Source organism: Bos javanicus, chromosome 4 (assembly GCF_032452875.1).
Source record: "Bos javanicus breed banteng chromosome 4, ARS-OSU_banteng_1.0, whole genome shotgun sequence".
Lineage (NCBI taxonomy): Eukaryota > Metazoa > Chordata > Mammalia > Artiodactyla > Bovidae > Bos > Bos javanicus.
This window is the reverse complement of record NC_083871.1, coordinates 45,571,671-45,598,729: the sequence shown is the minus strand read 5'-3', so window position 1 is coordinate 45,598,729 and position 27,059 is coordinate 45,571,671. Positions and strand designations below refer to the sequence as shown.

Sequence of the window (27,059 nt, the reverse complement as noted above, 5' to 3'; positions counted from 1 at the left end):
CTCTGGAGAAGAAAATGGAAACTCCCTCCAGTATTCTTGCCTGGAAAATCCATGGACAGAGGAACCTGGCAGGCTATAGTCCATGGCATTGCAAAGAGTCAAACACAATTGAGCAACTGAGCACACACACACACATTATGATTGATGGTCTTGGATTTGAAGAAATCCAGCAACTAATATTTATCATTTACTATGTTTGTGGTCTCTCTAAAGCTGGCAGTTGAATTGACACTGCACCCAATTCTGCAACCTCTTATTAGTATTGCTGGTGTATGGTCCAAACTCTGTGGTTTTAAAACCCAATTATCTATTTGAATCCTTTTTCAAAGAATCTCATAGTAAGAACTATGGACTATTTGAACTGAAATACCAAACCATTATATAACATGCTGTGTGTGCCATTACCAGAAAAGAGTAAGTGGCACTCTGTCTGAATAAACCATGTTTTATTGATAAACCACTTAGCAACATAATCATTTATACTGTGTTTTTACTGCCTTTCTCATTAAAAATAATCAAGTGAGAGACAGAGAGAAGAGAATGGCCTGAGGATAAAGTTGCTAGCTGTACTGGTACAAATATATCAAAGGGATCAGTAACTAAAATTATTCTGTCCTTAGTTTTATGACACCAATTGATAACATTTACATCTTAAATGATAATTTTATCCAGAGATCTGCTTAGTGTGCAGATCTTACAATAATACAGTTTGTCTTCACTTTTGTATTTGATTAATCTTTAGTGACTAGTAAGTTCAAACTTATCCAAAGTTTTTAGATGTAAGTTTAAAATTTTTTTCCAAGGGTGAGGAGGTGGTATAGAAAGAGGGAGGAGGAGAAGGAAGAAGGAGGTTAAGGCGGGGAAGGTGGAGGTGAAAAGGTAGAAAAAAGGACAAGGGAAGGAGGAAAGAAAGGATGAAAGGAAAGAAAGAAATCTCCAGGGCATGCAACTCTTAACAGTTAGAAACTAACAAGGAAATAGAGTTGTAAAATAACAACTGCAAAATTAACTAATATTTTTGAAAATTTACAACATACCAGTCACTATTCTAAGTAGTTTATGTCCTTTAATCCATTATATCCTCACAGTAATTCTGTAAAGTAGATGCTATTATTATCTCAGTTTACAGATGAGTAGACTGAAGTACAGGCCTTCCCTCGTGGCTCAGTGGTAAAGAATCCGCCTGTAATGTAGGAGATGCAGGCAATGTTGGTTGGATCCCTGAGTTGGGAAGATCCCCTAGAGGAAAACATGGCAACCAACTCCAGTATTCTTGCCTGGAGAATCCCATGGATAGAGAAACCTGACAGGCTAGAGAAAATAGAGTCGCACAGAGTTGGACATGACTGAAGTGACTTAGCACGCACGCAGATTGAAGTACAGAGATGTTAGATAACTTACATAACATAACTCAGTGACTGACACAACCTGGATTCAGAAGACAATCCAGTTTCAAGCAAGTGATTTTTGCCACTTTACTACATTTTCCTCTAAAATCATCACTTAACCTGTTTTATATGATAAAATGCCTATGGTATTGATATGATGAAAACTAGAGTTTTTAATGAAATATTAGACAAGCACTGATTTAAACTTCTAAAATGTGGCTGATTAATATGTCAAACATGGGCCTGATCTTGATATGCACGTTATAGGTTCATTCATTGGATGCTGATTATATCCCATCCGTTATCACAAGGGGAATCACATATAGGGAGAGAATGTGTGAATTAAAGGCAAAATTGAACACCATTAGATTTAACTGCTTGGACAGATGCTAGCATAATATTAGAATAAAAATGGAACATAAAAGAAGATCAGATTTGTGTATAAATTAATGCTGATTTAACCTTAAATGAACTTGCTGCAAACAGCAAACTTTATACTGAGAACAGTATAAAGCAAGCAGTGTTCTATTTAAGATACTGAAGCAACAACAAAGAATTGAACTCAAGGGCCCAAAGAAGTACAGAGGTGGACCATATTTGAGCATTTGATATTTTAAAGGAAGATTCTCCTAGAGGGACCTTAAAAGTACACTAAACAAGAAGACAAAAAAATCATTTAAAAAATTGAAGACATTAGAACTTTCTGAACACTGAACATACTCAAAGTGATACAGATGCAGAGATTTGAAATTCTGCCTAGAGTATATCTCTGGTGCCTTTAATTTTTGATGAGAGCTGTTCTAGTCTGTCTGGAGGATACCTCATGAAAGATAGTATGGTTGCCCATTTATTTCCATTGATCAGAAGAAAACATTGGAGATGTTTGCCTTGTTACTTAAATGTTTGAAATAAGATCAGGAACTCCCCCACAGGTACATTTATGGGGAGTGCATTCATACCTCATGCGAAGAGTTGACTCATTGCCAAGACTCTGATGCTGGGAGGGATTGGGGGCAGGAGGAAAAGGGGACGACAGAGGGTGAGATGGCTGGATGGCATCACTGACTGGATGGACATGAGTTTGAGTGAACTCCGGGAGATAGTGGTGGACAGGGAGGCCTGGAGTGCTGTGATTCATGGGGTCGCAAAGAGTCGGACACGACTGAGTGACTGAACTGACTGACTGACTGATTGATCCATATCTATAGATAAGGACAGTAACAGTTGATATATACAGATTTTATTTTACTTTGTATTAAAAATTTTTTTAAACTGGAAGATAATTGCTTTACAAAGTTGCATTTGTTTCTGCTGACAACAGCACACATCAGCCATAAGTGTGTGTGTGTATGTGTGTATCTCCCTTTCCTCAGGAGCCTCCCTCCCATCCCCACATTCCACCCCTCTAGATCCTCCCTCTCACTCCCCAAATCCACCCCTCTAGGTCATCACAGAGCACCAGGCTGGGCTCCCTGGGTCATATAGCAGCTTCCCACTATCTATCTAACTTGCACACTATAGTGTATATATGTCAATGCTACTCCCTCAATTCATCCCACACTCTCTTTCCCCTGCTGTGTCAACAAGCCCATCCCCTACATCTGTGTGTCTATTCCTGCCATGCACATAGGTTCACCAGTATCATTTTTCTAGATTCTATATATATGTGTTAATATATAATATTTGTTTTTCTCTCTCTGAATTACTTCACTCGGTTCTAGGTTCTAGGTTCATCTACCTCAGTTTGACTGACTCACATTCATTCCTTTGTATGGATGAGTAATATTCCATTGTATATATGTATCACAGCTTTTTTATCCATTCATCTATTGATGGACATCTAAGTTGCTTCCATGTCCTGGCTATTGTAAATAGTACTGCAGTAAACGATAGGGGACATGTATCTTTTTGAATTATGGTTTTCTCACGGTTTATGGCCAGTAGTGAGATTGCTGGGGCACATGGTAGTTTTATTCCTAGTTTGTTTAAGAAATCTGCATGCTGTTGTCCAATGTGGCTGTATCAATTTACATTCCCACCAGTAGTGCAAGAGGGTTCCCTTTTTTCCACATCCTCTCCAGAATTTGTTGTTTGCAGATTTTTGGTGATGGCCATTCTAACAAGTGTGAAGTGATATCTCATAGTTTTGATTTGCATTTCTCTAATAATGAGCAATGTTGAGCATCTTTTCATGTGTTTGTTGGCTGTCTATATGTCTTCTTTGGAGAAATGTTTGTTTAGGTCTTGGTTATACATAGCTTGGGCTTCCCAGGTGGCTCAGTGGGTGGAGAATCTGCCTGCAGTGCAGAAGATGCAGGAGACGTGGGTTAGATCACTGGTTCAGGAAGATCCACTGGAGAAGGATATGGCAACCCACTCAAGTATTCTTGCCTGGAGAATCCCATGGATGGAGGAGTCTGGTGGGCTCCAGTCCATAGAGTTGCAAAGAGTCAGACACGACTGAGCATGCACACACGCATGCATACATAGCTTACTGCAAAAATAAATTACTTCTAATGTAAGGCCAAAATGATTGTATCCACACTGTTTGATAAAACCAGATATGCTATTTTACTAGGGAGGAATTTCATCTGTTTCCTAAGTTACAAGTCTGTTAATTTTTTCCTGTTGATCCGTTTTCTTTTTTTTTAAAACAGACATTTCCCAACTTGAGACAGTTATTTCAAAAACATACCTTTGAATGATGGCATTGAAAAAAAAAAATCTGCACTTAAAAGTAGGTGGGCTAGAAGCCTAACTGATACTTCTCATTTCCTCAGAGGCCTGTTTTTCATCAAAGTTAAATAGCCAATTAGCCTTGGACAAGGAGATAGTCAAAGTTCAGGGACTAATGTGTGTTCTTATTTATCAACATTTTGTCAAATGAGGTCAAGATGCTTCCTGGGGATTTAATCCTTAGTTTTAAGGAGTATGGTAAAATCTTGAGATAAAATATTTTCATTAATCACCAGGAAGGTGTAAGAAATTATTTTTATTACAGTAATTACACAGAATTTTTTTAAAATATAGATATTCAAAAGGCAAAACTATTCGCTTTAATTTTTCCTATCTCCTTTATCCCTTCCTGTGTCTCCTTCTTGTAAAAAGCCACCGTGTAAATGGCACTGGTTATATTAGACGAAGCTACCGGAATCTTAGTGTGACACTTTTCTTTGCATCAGAACCTTAAGAGAAGTAGAACTGCTTTATAGTGAGAAAAATTGTCTACTTCAGAAATGAAGTATTTTTAACTCATGTCCAAAGATGGACCTGCATCTATGAAATTCTATCCCACAGTAAATAGTTGTTGGTGATTTTTTAATTTTTTTTATTTTTTTGTAGAAATATTAGTTTTTCCTAATGTTAAGTCTTAAAACTCTATAGCAAACCCATCCTTTTCTTCTTCCTTTCCATTCCTGTAATGTAATTGTAACTTGTGGAGGGCACTTAAGTAAATGGACTAAGGTTTGGAATCCTTGAAAGTGAAAGAGATAGTCGCTCAGTCATGTCCGACTCTTTGTGGACCTCATGGACTATACAGTCCATGGAATTCTCTAGGCCAGAATACTGGAGTGGGTAGCCTTTCCCTTCTCCAGGGGATCTTCCCCACCCAGGGATCAAACTGAAATGCTCCTTATTACAAGGCCTTGTGGTTTAGATGGGATTACTACTCTACTTTGCGCTTCTTACTTGAAAACACACGTAACTCTTGTGAAAGCAGAAGGACCCAAATCAGTAAATCTAAAAAGCTTTACATATTACAGTTATCAGCAGTCCTCCATATCTGATAGAAATTTTCTAATGAGATGTGGGCAGAGATTTGAGTTATTTCTCTGTTAGTAGAATTCAGTGGAACCAGTTTTAGAAGCCAAAAATGTGAAATTAACTTCTTTTTCTTTAAACTCACTACACAGTCAATAATAGTGATGACAAAAATGTCTGGGAAATAGGTAAATAAGCTTTTCTCATGGCAGCAGCAACTCCACAGTTTGCCAACATAATCACTGAATGTGATGGATTCATTTTGATGTTTGACGAAACTAATACAATTGTGTAAAGTTTAAAAATTAAAATAAAATTAAAAAAATATATATATACTAGCAAGAGGATTTTGCTTAATCTGCTTTAAGATCTTTAAATATTAAGACATTATTACAAATATGAAATAAAATTTTGATTTCTTCTTCCAGATAAAAATTTTTTTGAAGAACTTGTCCTCTCTGACTTATTTGGACATACTGTGTGTGTATATTTATATACAGATATCTGTATTGTGTATATGTGTATATGTGTGTGTGTATATATATGCACACATGGGTATAGCATATATACATATGCATATATACACACACATATTCAAAAATTTGTTTAAAATCGTGCTTTCTAACATGGTAGCTATATGTGATTATTTAAATTTAAATGATTAAAGTCAAATAAAACTAATCAGTTCTTCATTTGCACTAGCCACATGTCAAGTTATCATTAGCCATAAATGTCTAGCGACTATTATATTGGACAGAACACCTAGCATATTTACATTATTATAGAAAGTCCTGTGTGCAGTACTGATTTAGAGGATTGAATGAATTATTTTTTCCTCTAATGTTACCTTAACATTTACAGAATGTAAATAACCATATACTTCAAAGGACATTGATTTTGGAGTTGTTTTGTGAACTTGAATTATCAGAACTGCTAACCTGGACAAGTAGGGAAGTTCTATGTAAAAAACTGATTACCAAACTCTTCATTTTAATTTTGTTTGTCAGTGTACCAATTACTATGGGCCTTAACTTTATGGGCAGTGGTAGGCCAAGTGTGACAGGTGAGGATTCCCTCTGGCTCCCTTCCCACACAGTGCACAGGACTCAGAGCTGCTCTTTGGCTACCCTGGGCTCCCCCTGTCCCCACTTCTGAGCCTCAGCCCCTGCTTTGACCCTGCCAATCCCTCATTTCCCCCCCCCATCCCCTGCCACATGTTTCAAGTTCTGGGTCTTTTCAAGTACACCCTTGTGCCATGAAAATTTACTACCATGTGCCTAATATTTAAAGTTAACTGATATGAAAGGCTAATCATCATTAATAGGAAAGTGAGTGATAATGAAATTTGGAATACCATGTGATGATGATGGTGATAATGATAAGAAAGAAAGAAAGTGAAGTCACTCAGTCATGTCTGACTCTGTGACTCCATGGACTATAACTTACCAGCTTCTCTGTCCATGGGATTTTCCAGGCAAGAGTACTGGAGTGGGTTGCCATTTCCTTTTCCAGGTGATAATGATAGTAGTAGTCAAAATAGCAACTTCCATTTGTTGAGCACCTGTGTACCAGGCAAAATACTAAATTCCTCTCTTCGAACCACCTACTGAAGGAAGAGCTCAAGGAGCTCAGAGACAGGTTGGTTTTGATCTAAAACATGTCTTTTTAACTACCATCCTGTATACCACTCTATATCACTTTTAAAATATTAATAGTAATTATGAAAGACAGTATAATAACTTGGAAAATGCCTAGAATATTAAGTGACCAAAGCATAAAAAATTATTTCAAACACATTAAAATTATGTTTTCAGAGGACTTCTGGCATCATGGAAGCCTGAGTTGGCATAGTAAAAACTTCTTCCACTAAAATCGCATAGAAACTTTGACTAAAATGATTAAAATATATAAAAAAACTTGTTTGAAAGAGAAAAAAACCGACCACATAGTTCAGGGGGAAATGGGAGCTATCAAAACTGGATCAGAAAGTAGGAACTGACATTTTGGTAGCCTATGGGTATTTTAAATCTGGGTTTAGGTCCTAGGCCTAGAATTCTGAGTGGCACCTGTAGGAACAGCCATGATATAGGGGAGGACAGAGATCAGGACCTGGGCTTGCTGCATGAAGCTTAGGTCTTCAAAGTATTATTCAGCTCTGCCTAGGAAGACAGCAAAGAAGCTTGTTATTTGACTGAAGCCTTTGGTAAAAATAAGTCACTTATGAGAAACAAAAACTCTCAGCATGTGAGAAGTCTAGTTTTACATTATTCTCTTGGTATGGAACACCAAGTTAAGAAATTGACATCTTGTAGAAGCTTTAGAAGGGAAAATAGAAAAAAATGAAAACAGGCATATTTCAAGAGATCATGGAGTAGAATTTTCTGGAATTAAGGAAGACAGGAGTCTTTTTTATTTAATCAAAATAAGTAAAATAAATTAGCACTGATATAGATCATAGTGAACCTTCAGAAGGTCAAAGACATAGAAAATCTCAAAGACAACCAAAAAGAAAAGGCAGATAACCTGTAATTTAGTCTAGCAGTGCTTTTCTCATAAACAACAATAAGTGACAATGAAACAGCATCTTCAAAGTGGGGAAGGAAAAAAATAATAGTCTTCCCAGAATTCTATGCCTTGATGAAGTATCAGTCATTGTGAAAACAAAGACATTTAAAAAAAATACAAGTTTTAATTGTTTTTCCCACACAGAGATAATTTTAAAGCAAGTTTTTAAGGAATGTACTTTAGAAAAAAAGAAAACAAACTCAGAAAATGTAGGATGCATGAAATTATGGTATAATGCAATAATTATTAGTAAGAATGTTAGAAATTCTAAATTAATGTTGAGGATACAAGTAAATGTATATGTATGCTATAAACCAATAATTATTTTAGGATAGAATTTAAAGACAAAGAATAGCCAAAATACTAAGCAACATCAATGTATAAGAAAAATCAGTATTAAAATTTTCTAAGGTCCTCCAGTTGTTCTGGAAGAAGATTATAGGCTTAGTTAAGAATGATTTTTGAAAACATAAATGTATAGATCAGAAATAAGTGCATAACTTCCAAAATGATGGGATGAGGAAAGAATGAAATAAAATTTGATCCACCAAGGCTAGTGGAGGTGATGGAATTCCAGTTGAACTATTTCAAATCCTAAAAGATGATGCTGTTAAAGTGCTACACTCAGTATGCCAGAAAATTTGGAATACTCAGCAATGGCCACAAGACTGGAAAAGGTCAGTTTTAATTCCAATCCCAAAGACAGGCAATGCCAAAGAATGTTCAAACTATTGCACAATTGCACTCATCTCACATGCTAGCAAAGTAATGCTCAAAATTTTCCAAGTGAAACTTCAGTGATATAAGAACTGAAAACCGCCAGATGTTTGAGGCTAGATTTAGAAAAGGGACAGGAACCAGAGATCAAATTGCCAAGAATCCAGTGGATCTTAGAAAAATCAAGAGAGTTCCAGAAAAACATCTGCTTTATTGACTACACTAAAGCCTTTGACTGTGTGGATCACAACAAACTGTGGAAAATTCATGAAGAGATGGAAATATCAGACCACCTTACCTGCCACCTGAGAAACCTGTATACAGATCAAGAAACACGTTAGAACCAGACATGGAACAATGGACTGATTCCAAATTGGGAAAGGAGTACATCAAGGCTGTATATTGTCACTCTGCTTATTTAACTTACCTGCAGAGTACATCATGCAAAATGCCAGGCTGGATGAAGCTCAGGCTGGAATCAAGATTTCTGGGAGGAATATCAATAACATCATATATGCAGATGACACCAACCTATGGCAGAAAGCGAAGGACCAAAGAGCCTCTTGATGAAAGTGAAACAGAAGAGTGAAAAAAGTTGGCTTAAAACTCAGCCTTCAAAAAACTTAGATCATGGCATCCAGTCCCATCACTTCATGGCAGATAGATGGGGAAACAATGGAAACAGTGACAGATTTTATTTTGGGGGACTCCAGAATCACTGCAGATGGTGACTGCAGCCATCAAATTATAAGATGCTTGCTCCTTGGAAGAAAAACCATGACCAACCTAGACAGCATATTAAAAAGCAGAGACATTGCTTTGCTGACAAAGGTCCATCTAGTCAAAGCTATGGTTTTTCTAGTAGTCATATATGGATGTGAGAGTTGGACCATAAAGAAAGCTGAGCATCAAATAATTGATTCTTTTGAACTGTGGTGTTGGAGAAGACTCTTAAAAGTCCCTTGGACAGCAGATCCAACCAGTCAGTCCTAAATCAGTCCTGAACATTCTTTGGAAAGACTGATGCTGAAACTGAAGCTTCAATACTTTGGCCACCTGATGCAAAGAGCTGACTCATTGGGAAAGACCCTGATGCTGGGAAAGATTGAAGGTGGGAGGAGAAGGGAACAACACAGGATGAGATGGTTGGATGGCATCACTGAGTCGATGCACATGAGTTTGACAGCTCTGGGAGTTGGTAATGGACAGGGAAGCTGGGCATGCTGCTGGGGTTGCAAAGAGTCATACACAACTGAGTGACTGAACTGTACTGACCAAAAGAAAGGGGGAAGGCAAGTATAAAAAGCATAGGAATATAAAACGTGATATACTATAAATATGCAAGTATATGTGTGTGTGTGTGTGTGTGTGTATACAGAAACACATACACATATATTCACAATAAATGTAAACATTAAATTCACCAATTAAGACGCTGTAACTTTCAGAATGCAATTTCAAAAATCCAGCAATATACTGCTTCCAAGAGAGAAACCTAAACATAATAGCACAGACACATTAAAAGCAAATAGTGGGAAAAATGACATACCAGGAAATTTTTAAAAATATTTTTATTTATTTATTCATTTGGTTTTGCTGGGTCTTAGTTGTGGCATGTGGAATCTTTGATCTTCATTGTAGCAATTGGAATCTTTAATGCAGCTTTTGAGATCTTTTAGTTACAGCGTGCAAACTCTTGTTTGCAACATGTGGACTCTAATTCCCTGACCAGGGATTGAACCCAAACCTCCTGCATTGGGAGCATGAAGTAGCTACTGGACCACCAGGGAAGTCCCCAGGAAAATGTTAGCCAAAAGAGAGTTGGTATCACTATATTTTTTGAAGTATAGTTAATTTACCGGTGTCACTATGTTAATATCAGACCAAACAATAAAATTAATAATACTACGGATAAAAGAGGAGGTTGAAAAATCTAGCTTAAAACGCAACATTCAAAAAACTTAGATCATGGCATCCGGTCCCTTCACTTCATGGCAAATAGATGGGAAAAAGTGGAAACGGTAGCAGATTTTATTTTCTTGGGCTTTAGAATCACTGCAGATGGTGACTGCAGCCAGGAAATTAAAAGACACTTGCTCCTTGATAGAAAAGCTATGACAAATCTAGACAGTGTAATAAAAAAGCAGACATCACTTTGCTGACAAAAGTCTATCTAGTCAAAACTATGGTTTTTCCAGTAGTTGTGTATGAATGTGAGAGTTGGATCATAAAGAAGGCTGAGCGCCAAAGAACTGATGCTTTCAAATTGTAGTGCTGGAGAGAAGACTCTTGAGAGTCCCTTGGACTGCAAGGAGATCAAACCAGTCAATCCTAAAGGAAATCAACCCTAAATATTCATTGGAAGGACTGATGCTGAAACTGAAGTTCCAGTCCTTTGGCTACCTAATGGAAAGAGCCAACTCATTGGAAAAGATGCTCATGCTGGGAAAGATTGAAGGCAGAAGGAAAAGAGGGTGACAGGATGAGATGGTTGAATGGTATCACTGACTTAAAGGACATGAGTTTGAGCAAACTCCAGGAGATAGTGAAGGACAGGGAAGCCTGGTGTGCTAGTATGGGGTTGCAAACAGTTGGACACAACTTAGTGACTGAACAACAACAGCAGGGATAAAATAATTACTTAAAAACAAAATAACATGCATAAACACAGAGTGAAAGAAATATGCAAAATTGAAAATTGCCTTTGAGCTGGCAAATACTGATAACATATTTTCTAATATTAATGTTTGAATTGAAGTACTATTATAAAATTATTTGAACAAAAATTTCTCTAAAAAATATTTGTTGGATGGATGAGCAAATGCATGAATATACGAATGAAAAACATACCTTAATGCATAAAGGTACCAGAAGACTGTGTTAGAAAATTAAGAGTTTCTTCTATGTTATTTAAACTTCCATGCATGCACTCGTGACATCTGGGTTTATGTTGCAACATTTTAAATTTGAAGTCACAAGTCTACATAAAACTTTGCTGTTAAATTAAAAAAAAATAGTTTGAGGAAATAAAAATATTTAAACCACATATTTTCTGGAATTCTTAGATCATCTTTTAAAAATTGAAGCAGTTCATTTTGAGAAATTGTCATATTTACCACTGAGAAATATTGAACAAAATTATTTCCATCTCCATTTAGCACCTCACAATACTGAGATCAGGTTTTGTTTATCCACATTGGCAAGTCCTAAGCTGGAAACAAAAATGTGTTAGTCAAATCTCTTCCATTTGTCTCCACTACTGGTATTTATAGAAGGGATTATGAATAATATGAACATACCAGTTATCTGGGCTGACATATATTTCAAAGAGCAATGCCCTAAAATAATGTGCGAAAGATAAACAGTAGAAATGCTTTTAATTAAAAATGTACACTGTAGTTGCAAGGAGTTGGTCCCTTAATCAACCCCTGGTTTTAACGTAAGCAAATATATTGAAAATATGGCTGTAAAGCTAAGCTACATAAGCCTTTCTTCTAAATCTGCCTGCAGGCATTAATGCTCAGATTTGAGATGGCATCCTTATTTGCTAAGTGCAAAGATGGTTACAAAAGGGCTTTTCTCACTTTGAGGATAAAAGCTAAAGTATTCTTTAATTTTGGTTACTGCCTGACTCCTCTCAGCACCATAATAGTTATTTGGCTCAAAACCAAAAAGTAGCAATGCAGTGCTTACATGTCTATGGATCAAAATTAGATGAAAAATTGCTGTTTCTCATCTCCAAAGCTATTTGCTGCACATTTTATAACCCTCAAGATGCCTTTTGTAATATATGATAACAGAGCCAACTGCAGCATCTGCCTGGAAAGAGATTACTTTAATTATGGACTCAATGTCCTATTTTCTGCAAGTGATCCCCAGAGACAGGCTTCCTGCCGGAGGAGAGGTGCAAGGATGCACATTAAAGCTTACATGTCAACCATGAAGAGGTGGATAAAGTGAGACAAGGACACCCATAAACTGCCTTCATTTTCCTACTCTGTAATGTGATGGAAGAGTCTATAGTGATAGGTTTTTAATTATTCCAGCATCTGTTCTTATGGACTTCTGATGGTAAGGGCAAGACAAGCTTATAAAAGAGCAAAACCTTTGACAACTCTGTACAGGAAACACTATATTTAAAAGGTTAGATAAAACATCATCTTCTTTAAACTTTCTTCTTCCAGATTGAAAAATATATAGGTGCTTTATTAGTAACATGTTATAATATTATTAGAAAGTGAAGCTGAGTGGTTTTCTTGTCAATCTCATTCTTGATAACACATCAAGTGCCTCATTATTAAGAATTCTTTGCCATTAAGTATAGTAGAACTGCTAATAATGAATTTCATTTAGGATCAATGCATATATCTTGTGTATTTCTATGGAAGTTCTTTATAATTTAACACTGATTTAACATTATGAATGGACACTTAAAGCAAATTGTTACCTTGTTTGTATTAATATTAATTACATAGACTCCTTGATGGATAGCTTTTCAGAGAATGAGTGTGTGTTTTTTCTTTTTAAAAGCATAGCACACACTCAATAGGATATTTGGGATTTCATCTGATTTCTCAAAAACTATAAGCATATTTTGAATTTTCTTAAAGATGAGGGATTATGGAAGAGTAACCATGGGAATTAATTTTAAACTTCAAAAGGAATTTAAGGGATTTGGCATGGAATAATTTTGTGTAGGAGAGGAAAAATGGAACAGAAAAATGTACCTACAGTCATATTAGGGGAACACATCAAGTCTTTTAATACTACACCAACCGTGACATTCATTATTTTTTGGTGTTAAAGTTAAATGCATTTAATATTTTATACTTTGATAAAGAAATCTAAGTAAGTTTATCTTAGGGCATTTTAAATGGTAACATTTAACTTAAAAAAATTAAAATAAAATATTTGATATTTTCAGACTTTCTAGTTGCTAATATAAATGCCACAGTGGATAAATTTTTTTAATATGTTGAAATGGATAATTTTACAAGTGTTTTTATATTATATATCTTGTAAATGAACAATTAAATATATATTATCTATATATCATCAGAATTTATAAATAGGATAGATTTAGTGTCCATTTCTGTTTAAAGATCTTGGATATAAGGAATTAAAGTAATATGTATGGATTTATTGGAAAATAGAAACCTATTAGAAGAAACTGAGAGTATAAATAACTGTACTAAATCATCAATGCAAAGAAAATAATTCCTGATAATAAAATTTTATATTTTACCATTGCAATATAGGTTTTTAAAATTTTATACAGTGGTTCTAGGTGTGTTGTACAATCAGATACCCCATACAAATAAATAGCAAGGGGAGATTTCTAAACGGCTCACTTGGAGCATGAGATGACCTCTTCTAAGATCAAAGGGAATCAGAATTTTCTCTTGCGGAGTATTTATTTTGTAATTTCAGTGCCATATTTCACTTTGGTGACTGCAAATAGGACTTAGAATAATAGATTTATCATTTAATCCAAGTGTTATATTTGGAATATATGTTTTTTCCCCTGCCAATTATTTTCAGACATTGCTCTTTGTAAAAATGTCATGTTAATTGGGTTTTTTTGTGTGTGTGTGTTTTGCTTTTTTTTTTTTTAATTTTATTTTATTTTTAAACTTTACAATATTGTATTAGTTTTGCCAAATATCGAAATGAATCCGCCACAGGTATACCCGCGTTCCCCATCCTGAACCCTCCTCCCTCCTCCCTCCCCTACCCTCCCTCTGGGTCGTCCCAGTGCACCAGCCCCAAGCATCCAGTACCATGCATCGAACCTGGACTGGCGACTCGTTTCATACATGATATTATACAGGTTTCAATGCACAATGTTAATTGTTTTTGGCTTTCAGTATTTTATGTTTGAGTCAGAATGTAAATTCCTTAATTTTGACTTATAATTTAAAAGAATGATGGTAAAGAAATACATGCTGCAGACAGGCTTTGTTTTTCACATTTAAACTTGACAGTAAAAACTACCTCTTTTTAAATGTTTTAAGATAATTTTATTTTATGACTGTGAAAGCAATATTTATGTACTGAAGAAAACATTTAAAACTACAGCTAGGTGAATACCTATGCATGTACACACATTTACATGCCCCTTGGCACTTGTTCCCCTGTGTACGTGTGCATGCGTGTACACACACACAGACACACACACACACACATGCGTGTGTGTGTGCATATTCCCGTTACCTCATGAATAAGAATATTAGGTATCTTAAGCCTTATTTTTCTAGGTATATATATGTGTTCGGTTTTATTTATTTATTTTTCAATAAAACTGGGTTTCTACCATACATTCTGTTTTCTAATCTAGCTTTATTTTAAACCTAATGTAACATTATAAATGTTTTCCTAATAAACCCCCATCTACAACATCATCAGCATTATATGGCTGTGCTATATTTAATTAATCCCTTATTTATGGACATTTTGCATGTTTCCAATGTTTACTGTTGTAACAGCTTTATGATGAACAATCTTATAGCTAATGCTCTTTGCACACTCCTAATTATGAAAGCATGTTATTTTCATGTTGAATTATCAAGTCAACCTGATTAAAATGAAAAGCTAAGCTATGAAGTCAACCAACCCAGTTAAAATAAAATCATATTATGATCTTTGTACAAAGACCAGCATCACAAAGACAGTAGTTAAATTTTCATTTTTTAACAGTAATAGTTCTATTTGATAGGTACTGATAGATTAAGGTGTCAGTTGCCTTATCATTGTTCTAACTACCTAGTCATCACTTTAATTAAGAAAACATTGTTTTTCACCTTGCAGTATTTTCTGTTCCACTGTTAAGATTCAATAAATGCCTTTTAAACATCTGTTTTATAAGGCAAACTAATTCAGTCAAAAAACAACATATTCTGTCCCTTTTCTAAAGCTCACTGGAATGCATAGCCTTGCAACTAACTTACCACTAGTAAGTGAGCCTCTTAGTCTAATGCTTATATATTTTTAAATATCTTTGTTATTTTAGCTGTATAATTTTGTGTGTGTGAGGAAAACATAAGGAATGTAGATTTTATTAGTAAATGAGAGTGGCTTTATTATATAAATATTCACCTACTAAATTCTTAATTAATGTTTATAGGCCTATAGTAGAACCTTTAAAATCATCACGAGTGATGACACAAACATCTTTGTATTTCTTAATGCTACTTTTTGTAGCATTGTGATTGTCCTTTCTTCCATATTCTAATTAGTCTTTACTGGGAAACTACATTCTTAAAATAAATATCTTTGAGCTTTTCCCAAAGGAAGTCCTAAAGACTGATTCTTAGACATCATGGTTTATTGTACAAATATGATTAATATTGACCATTTTAACTATGTAGAAGAATCTATAAAATAATGTCTTTTTCATCTTGGTAATGCCTTTTCCACCCTTATTTCTGCCATTTCTATATCAAAAACAAGGAATCACATCAATAGAAAGAGCCTGGCCACATATTTAGTACCATGGCCTGAAGCTTTGGATATCTGTCTGCCCATGGTCTCAATGCACTGATGTATAAATCATCTAGAAGTGAGAGTTCACAGTGAAATATTCAAGTTTATGTGTACGCTAGATTCTTCCAGGAAATGCTGGAAGATGACTGACTTCATGTGTATAAATTGTAGAATGATAACTGTAAACATGAGTAAGCAGAAGAGCGACGAAATTGGTATCGATATGTAGACAAATGAAGATCTGTAAGAGGAAATAAAATTTCAATTGTTCTTACAAAATTAGGATCTATGAGTTATCAGTTTTATACCAAGAGGTAGACCATGGAAGCAATTGTGGACTCAGTCTCCCAACTGGCTGTATGGCTTCCATGACCCTCCAAATTCTGGGAAGCCTCTCAAGGGGCAGTGCAAAGAGAAGAATCACAGATAGCAGTTGCTGGAAGAGTGGTTACATGTCAGATAAAATTGTATTTTTATGGGGTCTAAATTATATCAGTTCTGATGGAAAGGCCTTGGAAAGTGTGTTTGTGTTTCCAGAAAAAGAAGTCTCTGGGAAACTACTATAAGTCAACTTTTTTATGAGGTAATTTTCTATATCTGATCTTTTTGTATTTATGCAAAATGAAAGATGGTTTAAATTTTGTTTTGTTTTTTTTTAACATAATGACACCTGTCTTGAGAGCTATAGCCTCCTTTGCTAATTCTACACTGAGAAAATAAAGGTAAAATTCTAGAGCACACTGAAGAATCTTTTTTCATAGTTCCCTAAAATAGTTCATTAAGTGTTTTTAATGAAAGATTTTGTCAGAGGATTTAAATATCAAATGCTTTTGAAATACATTTTTGTTGTTTCAGATCCATTTGCCCAAAACTTTTCAGTACGCCAGTGTTGGGAATGAACATGGCCTTATAATAATTAGTATCTAAAATATTTTGCTGTTTTCTCATGGAAGTTTTCAAAATAATGTACTTCAGTGTGCCAGTTTTTAAGTCTTTGAGTTTAAAATGTTAACTTACAGAGTGACTACTAAAGCTGTTATTATTGTGGCATTTTTGTTGCACCTCTGCCAGTTCATAAGAATGACTTCCCAGCACCAATAGTGCTAATCCACCAAAGTTTTGTTTTTAAGTATGAAATTGTCACAATATCCAATAACAGTAGTTGACCAAGAAGTATGAATTTCAGGAAAATTAAATGGTTAAATTAATGAAATTGTAGTAAATATAGTAATGATACTCACTTCTGTTCAGTTGCTCAGTCGTGTCTGACTCTTTGCAATGCCATGGATTGCAGCAAGCCAGGCTTCCCAACTCCTGGAGCTTTCTCAGACTCATGTCATTGAGTTGGTGATGTCATCCAACCATCTCATCCTCTGTCATCCCCTTCTCTTCCCTTCAATCTTTCCCAGCATCAGGGTCTTTTTCAGTGAGTCAGTTCTTTGCATCAGGTGGCCAAAGTGTTGGAACTTCAGCTTCAACATCAGTCCTTCCAATGAATATTCAGGACTGATATCCTTTAGGATTGACTGGTTTGATCTCTTTGCAGTCCAAGGGACTCTCTAGAGTCTTCTCCAGCACCACAGTTCAAAAGCATCAATTCTTCAGAGCTCAGGTTTCTTTATGGTCCAACTCTCACATCCATACATGACTACTGGAAAAACCATAGCTTTGACTAGACTGGCCTTTGTTGGCAAAGTATTGTCTCTATTTTTTAATATGCTGTCTAGGTTGATCATAGCTTTCTTCCAAGGAGCAAGCGTCTTTTAATTCCATGGCTGCAGTCACCATCTGCAGTGATTTTGGAGCCCAAGGAAATAAAGTCTGTCACTATTTCCATTGTTTCCCCATCTATTTGCCATGAAGTGATGGGACCAGATGCCATGATCTTCATTTTCTGAATGTTGAGTTTTAAGCCAGCTTTTTCTTTCATAGATATTTACTTTTCGCTTGCTTCATCAAGTTAAATTCATTACTTGGCTTTAAATCTGAGTAAAACTGCATTTTAAAGACATCCACCCAGTTGCCTGTCTTAGTAACTTAAAAACATATGCAAAGATTTATCTTGTTTTACTCTGAAAAGAGTAAAATTTTATATGTCATCATGAAGTGTGTAAAACTTTGCAATGTCAGACATTAACCAAAATATGATTTTATGGCTGAGAGTTGAATTTTTTGAGTATTTGAACATGGAAAAAATGGATTTCATAGCAAAATCAACTCAGAAATAGCTATATAATAGTATTTGTCTGCATTACTGCAAATTCAGTTACTTCCATGAACAAATCTTTTCAGTATATAAAGTTGCTTGAGTCACAGTTGGGCAACTAACAGGTGACAATGAAAAATCATACAGCAAAGATTCCAACATACGTTTGTATTATCTCAAAGATTGATTATGTTTCTTTCTGCACTTTCCTCCATCTCTAATTGCCTTTGCGACTGGCCATTCCTCTGGATAACTAAAGATATATAAGTTAACTTGGATAATGCTATCTTTTTAGAAACATTGCCAAGAAGGTGTATTATTGATAAGAAGAGAGTTTTCTTAGCATGGAAAAACTTTAAGTTCTAAAAGTAGCTAGAACAAACTAAACTCTTATTTTAAAGGTAAGGAAACTGAGGCCCAGGGAGGTTGATTCAACATCACAAAGCTGGATGATGACATAGTAGAACCCAAGGCTTCTGTTTCCTTCCTTCATCATACTGTGCCGATCCTTCTGGGTCCTCTGGGCCCTCAGAGGGCACTGCAGGCATACTCTACCCTTCTGCTCGCCATCTTTCTTTTAGTTATTAATGCAGCAAAGGTAGGGAGAAACATTACGCCTAAACCCAGTACTGATCCCTAACTGCTGATGAAAATGGGAACAGTTTATTTGGATTTATTAATCTATTAGACTGTGACTTTATATTCTAGATTTTCTGAGACAGGCTTGATTTCAGGTAACTATTATTTCTAATAAGATTATTTGTTTAATATATAGCACTAACTCATATATATATATATATATAAAATTATGAGTTTCCTATATAAACTCATAAAAATATAGGATTTAGTCTTCATTTGTTAACAGTCCATCAGAATAAACTTCCAAATTAGGGAAAAAAATCTTTTGTCAGATTATCCATCCTTATTTTTATTTAAGAACATATGATTCCCTAGGTATCTTTCTGTGTGCCATCTACTACGGTAGGTTCTTTGCCTCATTCTTAATTAATTTCATAGCACTTTTATGAAATAAGCTGTATTATTATCCCTATTTTACAGATGAGGAATTAGAGGCTTGGGGTACTTAATAGCATTCTCATTACACAGCTAGTTTATATAGCTAGTAAGAGGCAGGATTGCAACTCAGGTTTAGCTGGGGCTAATATGAGCCCTTAATTGATGCTTTTCCAATGACTACACAAAGTTGATTATTACTATATGTAAATGTAGAACAAGTGAGCAAGAAAAGAAGAAAAAGGCTTACTATAAAATATAGTATGGAGTCTACTTATATGGTAATGGTTAATAAATTGATTAAGAAGTATTGAGTGTTTAGGAAAACCACTATTTGGAGAAAAGGGAGAAAAGAAAATTTTAAATAAAAGAAAAAGACATGGTCTTCTGATTCATTGAAGGAGTCAAAACTGGCATGTTATAATAGAAAAATACAGGAAAAAAGATGAGAAAAATACAGGGAAAGGAGATCTTCAAGTCTTCCTTCTTTCCTTAGAGACCTTCTTACTGATATATTACTTGTATTCCATGTGTAAGATTTTATTACTATGCTCATGGCATCACCTTCAGTTTTCTGAACTCATATGGAGATTTTACTTACGTGGAAAATCCAATTTTCCAACCATATTTAAATAATGAAGCATTTTGTATACATGTATATGCATACATGCATGTGTCCTAAGTTGCTTCAGTCGTGTCTGACCCTGTGTGACCCTCTGGACTGTAGCTTGCCAGGCTCCTCTGTCCATGGGATTCTTTAGGCAAGAATACTGAAGTGGGTTTCTATGCCCTCCTCCAGGGGATTTTCCAAGCCCAGGGATCAAACCTGTGTCTCTTGCTTTCCTGCATTGACAGGTGGGTTCTTTACCACTAGCGCCACCTGGGAAGCACATACAAGTATGGCTTTTAAAAATACTATGTATCCCCGCTTTAAAAAAGTAAAGACAATCAGATTGACGTGTTAAGTTCTCATGTCATTGACTTCTTTGCCTCAGTTTCCTTATCTGGAGACAAAGTTACTTCTATTTAGCATTTTCCTAATTCATTTAGGGAAAATCATGAAGAATTGCTTCAGTATATGCCTCCTTGATACTCCTAGGTGTCAGTAATCATAAAGACATAAAGCATTGTCTGTTGGCTATTATCTTTTCTCAGTTAAACATGCAGTTTTACTTCAAATTGACAAGGATGTGGATGTTATCACATAACAATAAACAGAACAACTGGTCAGAGAATCGTAGAGGATAATTAGCCACGTGTATAGCAAGAGAACAGGTTTCCAGTGACCTTCCAGGGGGACTAATGTCACATCTATATTAACATCCTCATTATTGACCTGAAACAAGAGAAAACAGCAAGTTAATTAAATTCTTAGATGATGCTAAATGATTAAGTGCTTGTTACTAAATACCAGTGAGAAGAAAAAATTCAAAACGTCCCTAGAGAATGTTAGAAGATAGTCTGGAAATAAGAGCGATAAAATTGAACCTTAAAAATGCAAGCAGATGTATCTATAGAGGAAGTCATTTTAAACACTAACATTAGATAAGTTTGAATTAGAATGCAGTGATGGTAAAAGAAACCTTAAGTGATGTTAAATTGAACATTAGACATAAGCTTGAAATGTAATATAGTTAAAATGCTACTATATCTAGGACCCTTGTATTCAAATACTATATAATAGCATCAGATTAACACTCTTTGCTGATGAGACCTCATTTAGAGTTCCTTGATTACAGATTACAAAGCAGTAAGAAAAGGGAAAGATTAGTCTGTATTATATGTATGCACATATACTACAGCCCAGGAAAATCCAGTGCTAGCCAGCTACAAAATGAAAAAAAAAAAAAAAAAAGACTTCTTTTCCTTCAAAATACATCCCTTACCTGTCTGAAATAGTGCATGAGATTTTCATCTTTAAGATCCACCACTTCTGGTTAGGTTGCTGTTCCAACTGTTCCCATTAAATTGTATACTAGTTGCCTGGGAAGAATAAATCTGGAAATGAATTTGTTTGAAACATTCTTTAGCAACCAAGTCGCAGAGGCAGGAGTCTGAGTAGAGGAGGCAGGACAGACAAATGTGTGGCACTGGGGAATCTGTACAAAGGTTGGAAGGGCTAGGTGGGGCCAGATGGTGTCCCCTTGGGCAGCTAGAGGACTTGTTCTGAGGACCTGGGGAGAGAGAGCAGCTGAGGGCGAGGGTTCCTCATGAGGTGGAAACTGGTGGGGGGTGAAGAGGTTAGTGAAACTCACTTGAACTCAGTGTTTTCTGATGCACCTAAGAAGGCAAAATGGCTAATTTTTATCTATTTTCTACTGGTCCTGTAGAGGCAACAAGGCAAACCATTTGAATAACTAGCCTCATTGTCACCAGCTTATTCCTCACAGAAATGCTGTTAGCTCATTCAAGCGCTTTATGGCAGAATCATTCACTGGATAGACTCATAATTTGGGGCACTAAAAAAAGTTCTATTGGATTTTAATACGTGAAATGTGTTTCCCTCTGATGAAAGAAGTTTTAGGGTTGATTTTTTTTTTAATTGTGTTATGTCTGCCAAGGGAAATTCACAATGAATTAATTCTGCTCAATGAATTTTTGCTCTTATAAAAAATTGTTTTAATACCAAACATTGCCTGTTCCAAATATTGTACCAGAGGCATTTATTTACAACCTGGTACATATGTAGTTTGAGCTTCTTAGCATAACTTACAGTGAATTAATGACTTGTTATTTACTGCTCAGGCACTCTTTGGGAGTGATTTATAGGGCTGTGCTGTGCACTGGCGGTTACTTTTCAGTGTCTGTGCTGGCTGTCTCATCAATATCATTAAATGAATTCACAGTGACACAGCTCTGCTACTGTAGTTTTTGATATGAGGGATAACTGAACATAAATCAGGACTTATGTTTAATTCATAAGATGTACCAATCTCTCATGTAGGCGTGAGTTAGGTTAGAGGATGTCACAGATGTATTTCACAGTACCTCTTGTGATTAAACCCAAGCTTTTCTGTATGGCTGTATGCACCAGGTAAAAATAATAGGTTGCTATACACTATGCCATTTTTCAGGTAAATGCAATTTATTTTTATTTAGGTATGATTGGTTTCTATTGTTGTCCCACCAGTGGGATATATTTTTGAAAGTAATACTGAGAGAGCTATAATGAAAGAACAGTTACTTCAAGTTTGTAATTCTTATATATTCTTTAAGTAGTTCAATATTAATTAATAACTACTATTTATTTTTTAATCTTATGTTGCAAAATGTTTTTAAAAAATAGAATAAGTGAACATTCATGCCGTGTCAAAATATTTTTTTATTTTAAGCCTTAAGATTTCTTTTCAGTAATAACTTTTAAAATAACTATGAGAAAATAAGCCTTTAGTCTAATAAGCTATTAGTCTAGCCCAAGAAAAGGAAAATACCGCATGTTAATATGCTGTAAGGAAAGTCAGTCCCCTTCTTGTTTGAAAGAAAACAACTATACAGAATATAGAAGTCAAGATATGTCAGTTTCCTAAAAAGAAAAAAAAGTGACAAAAATGAACTCTCCTAGTGTCAGGAGAATTTTCCTGGCATTGTTGTTATCCTTGCTGCAGTGCCTGATATTTATTCTTTGAACCAAACACTCTGAATGCACTGTAATCCATGCAGAAGACATGATTTTTTTCTCCTGGAGAGAAGGGTAATCTGACTCCAGCCGTGCTGCTACCAGGGTGCTGGGGTAATGGTGAGATTGCCAGGCTGTCGAGCCTCGTCACTGGCCCACTGTGGAGCCCTGTGATCAGCTCTGCAGACTGTCACAAAGAAAGAATGTGATATGTTCCTGCCAAAGAAAATAATTCCAACATATGCAAGAAACTGACACAAATGTCTTCTCCTCCTTCCTCTGGTTACAGTTGATTAGACCTAGCTTGAGGTCGTGATGATTTTAAGACCTACTTATTTGGGCCTTGCTCTGAAAAGAAGATGGATGAGCTATTGCTTTCAAGGCCCAACTGACAAAAGGATGAGAGGAAATGACATTACTTAGTAGTGTAATAAGTAATTGATTTCATAATGCTTAGTGCAAAGGGCAGAGTAAATGCACACAGGAGAGCAGAGGGGGCCCAGGGCATGTCAGCAGAGGGCAAAGAAAGCAACATTGGAGAACTGAGGAATAGGTGTTTTGGAGGGGAAAATTACTAAAATTACTAAAGAAAAGGAATTGGTAACAGCAAGATAATCAAAGTAGTTCCTTCTGGTATGAACTGTGAGATAAAGAATTTATTAAAAAAGTAGTATATTTCTATAAACAGTATCAATCAGAAAATATATGATTCCTGGAATTTGTATCATTTAAGAGCAGGTTCTACTACTCATAAGAGAAAATCTGACTTGTAGTGGCTTAAAAAAATGCAAGTAGGACATATATTAAGTTAACCTCAAGAATGCATTCCAATATACATTAGGTGTGAATATTATTTGATTCTGCTTTTACAAGATGGACTTCCCAGGTGGCATAAGTGATAAAGAACCAGTCTGCCAGTGCAGAAGATGTAGACAGTGTGGGTTTGATCCTTGGGTTGGGAAGATTCCCCTGGAGAAGGGCATGGCAACCCACTCCAGTATTCTTGCCTGGAGAATCCCATGAACAGAGGAGCCTGGCAGGCCACAGTCCACAGGGTCGCACAGAGTCGGACATGACTGAAGCAAATTAGCACATACAAGGTACCTAGAATAGTCAAATTCATAGAGTCAGAAAGTGCATTGGTAGATGTCAGGAGCCAGGGGTGGGGGTAGTGGGGTGGGGGGCATAGTTTAATGGGGATAGAGTTTCAGTTTAGGAAGGTGAAAGATTTGGGAGCTGGATAATGGTGAGAGTTACACAACAGTATGAATGTGCTTAGTGCCACTGAACGGTATAGTTAAATACGGTTAAAATAGTCTATTTTATATTATGTGACTTTTACCTCAATAGAAAAAACGTTAAAGAAAATATGAATCGGGTTTTGCTTACCGATGAAGGCATTCATGTCACATATTCTACTGTGTGTCTGTGCGTGTGCACGTGTGTGCATGTTTCTGCTGTCCATGGTGACAACAGGGATCGTTTTTTAGCTGATTCTTTCAGAATTTTCTTCTATATCTCTACATAACATGCTTATTTTGCCAGTGCTTCATTTTCCAGTTTTAGGTATTATCTCTTGATTTTTTACAATGGGAGTCTGGATGTTATTTTGTGATTTTGGTTGGATCAATATAGTCTATAATATTGATTATGTAAATACCATTCAGAACTGTCATATACTGCACTGTAATTTCCTTCCCTGCTCAAGTTTATTTCCCCAGAATTAATAATTTCCTTGTTTTTTATTTGCTTTCTTTTCTAAGTATTTCTATCTCCGCTAGTTCTCTCAACACATTTGAACCTATTAGGTTTTCCATCCACTTAAACTTCCCAAGACTCTTTCCTGTAGCCTCCTGCTGCTGCTGCTGCTAAGTTGCTTCAGTCGTGTCCGACTCTGTGCGACCCCATAGACGGCAGCCCACCAGGCTCCCCTGTCCCTGGGGTAGCCTGTTCTAATCTGGACTGGCCACTCTCTGGGAGGGCTGCACAGCCGGTACCCTGGGATCTCCTCATTATCTCTCTCACTTTGCTTCTCTAGTTTTCTTTATTTTACTATTCCTCTTTCATGATATATTCCCTGCAGCCTCTTAAACTTCTGTCATTGTTATTGATTTGTTATTTGAAAGATAGCATCCTCCAGTAAATTCTTGAGTAGGAAAAAGGGTTTTGAGACTTTGTAGGTTTGAGAATGTCTTAATTCTACTTCTTGATTGATAGGTTGATTGTGTATAGAATTCTCCAATGAAAATGTTTCCCTCAGGATTGGAAGAGGATTTTCAGTACCTTCTAGCCCTGAGTATAGCTTGAGAAGACCAAGGCCATTCTGATTCTTCATCCGTTCTAAGAAAAGTTTTGTTCTTTACGAAGTTATATTACTTGTAGAATTTGTGGAATTTCATGATGCTGTAGACTATTATGGCTTTGTTTTTATTCATTCTGCTAGAACCTCAGTGGGCTCTTCATATGCAAATGCTTGCTCTTCAGGACTAGGAAATTCTGTTGAATTATGTTACTGAGGATCTGTCCTATTCCTATCCCCATTTTCTCTACTCTCTTTCTGGTTTGCCTCTATCATGATGTTTGACATTTTGTACAATCCTCTCGTTTTCTTTACTTTTTGCTTTTCTTTCTACCTAGTTGTCTTTTTGCTCTACCTTCTGAGTGACTATGCCAACGCCTTTGACTGTGTGGATCACAATCAACAATGGAAAATTCTGAAAGAAATGGGAATACCAGACCACCTGACCTGCCTTTTGAGAAGCCTATATGCAGGTCAGGAAGCAACAGTTAGAACTGGACATGGAACAACAGACTGATTCCAAATAGGAAAAGGAGTACGTCAAGGCTGTATATTGTCACCCTGCTTATTTAGCTTATATTCAGAGTACATCATGAGAGACGCTGGATTCCAGCACAAGCTGGAATCAAGATTGCCGGGAGAAATATCAATAACCTCAGATATGCAGATGACACCACCCTTATGGCAGAAAGTGAAGAGGAACTCAAAAGCCTCTTGATGAACGTGAAAGAGGAGAGTGAAAAAGTTGGCTTAAAGCTCAACATTCAGAAAACTAAGAATTCATGGCATCTGGTCCCGTCACTTCATGGGAAATAGATGGGGAAACAGTGGAAACAGTGTCAGACTTTATTTTGGGGGTTCCAAAATCACTGCAGATGGTGATTGCAGCCATGAAATTAAAAGACACTTACTCCTTGGAAGGAAAGTTATGACCAACCTAGACAGCATATTCAAAAGCAGGGACATTACTTTGCCAACAAAGGTCTGTCTAGTCAAGACTATGGTTTTTCCCATGGTCATGTATGGATGTGAGAGTTGGACTGTGAAGAAAGCTGAGCGCCAAAGAATTGATGCTTTTGAACTGTGGTGTTAGAGAAGACTCTTGAGAGTCCGTTGGACTAAAGCTGAAACTCCATTACTTTGGCCACCTCATGCAAAGAGTTGACTCACTGGAAAAGACTCTGATGCTGGGAGGGATTGGGGGCAGGAGGAGAAGGGGATGACAGAGGATGAGATGGCTGGATGGCATCACTGACTCGATGGATATGAGTCTGAGTGAACTCTGGGAGTTGGTGATGGACAGGGAGGCCTGGCGTGCTGCGATTCATGGTGTCGCAAAGAGTCAGACACGACTGAGTGACTGAACTGAACTGAGTGATGTCCTCAGCTTTATCTTCGAAATCCTTTATTGGTCTTTCAGCTCTGCTATAATATTTCAAATTTCTATTATGTTTGCCTTTTGAGTATTTATTTTTTATAGAAATATTTTAGCTGCACCATTTTTTTTTAATTTGTATCCTGTGTAATCTTTACTTTTTAATTTTTGCCTGCTGGTTTGTTTCAGTCCTTCTTTCATAATAAAGAATTTCCTTAAAAGTCCAGTGATTTTTAGTTATAAGACCCTACAAAATCATTAGGAAATTCTGTTGGACAAGTGAGGAGGGATAGAGGTAGTGATGAGAAAGGTTGGCCTTTCTTTCAAAAGTAGTTGTCCTCACTATGGGTTGGTCTGGCTTGGCTGATTGCTTGAGGATCTCAGACATTAGTATCTTTAGATATTTCTTTTGGGCAAGACAGAGTTTCCAAAAGAGATGTTCCAATCACCTGAGGAAGGGTATATATCTAGTTTCCAGTCTTCTATGAACCAATAAAGGAGTCTGGGGATCTCACTTAGTGTGTAAACTTTTATTTATTTCTATTTGCTTTGTGGTGGTCTGCCTTCAAATGTGCCTGGAGTTTCTGGAGAATAAACGTCCAGTCTTGCAGGTGTGATGAGGGCCTGTCACTGAG

General features: G+C 36.2%; 1 protein-coding gene across 4 annotated transcripts in view; it reads left to right on the top strand.

Annotated features, from left to right (window-relative positions):
- RELN (reelin) overlaps positions 1–27,059 on the top strand; it is a 557,702-nt gene that overhangs the window by 171,778 nt on the left and 358,865 nt on the right. Inside the window, exon 1 of one of the 4 annotated variants that reach the window (XM_061413897.1) lies at positions 18,598–18,718. The exons of the other annotated variants lie outside the window; for them this stretch is intronic. Coding sequence (XP_061269881.1) covers positions 18,708–18,718 — 11 coding nt within the window. The 5' untranslated portion in view covers positions 18,598–18,707. Of the gene's footprint in view, positions 1–18,597; positions 18,719–27,059 lie in introns of those variants that run through there. 4 annotated transcript variants of the gene reach the window in all.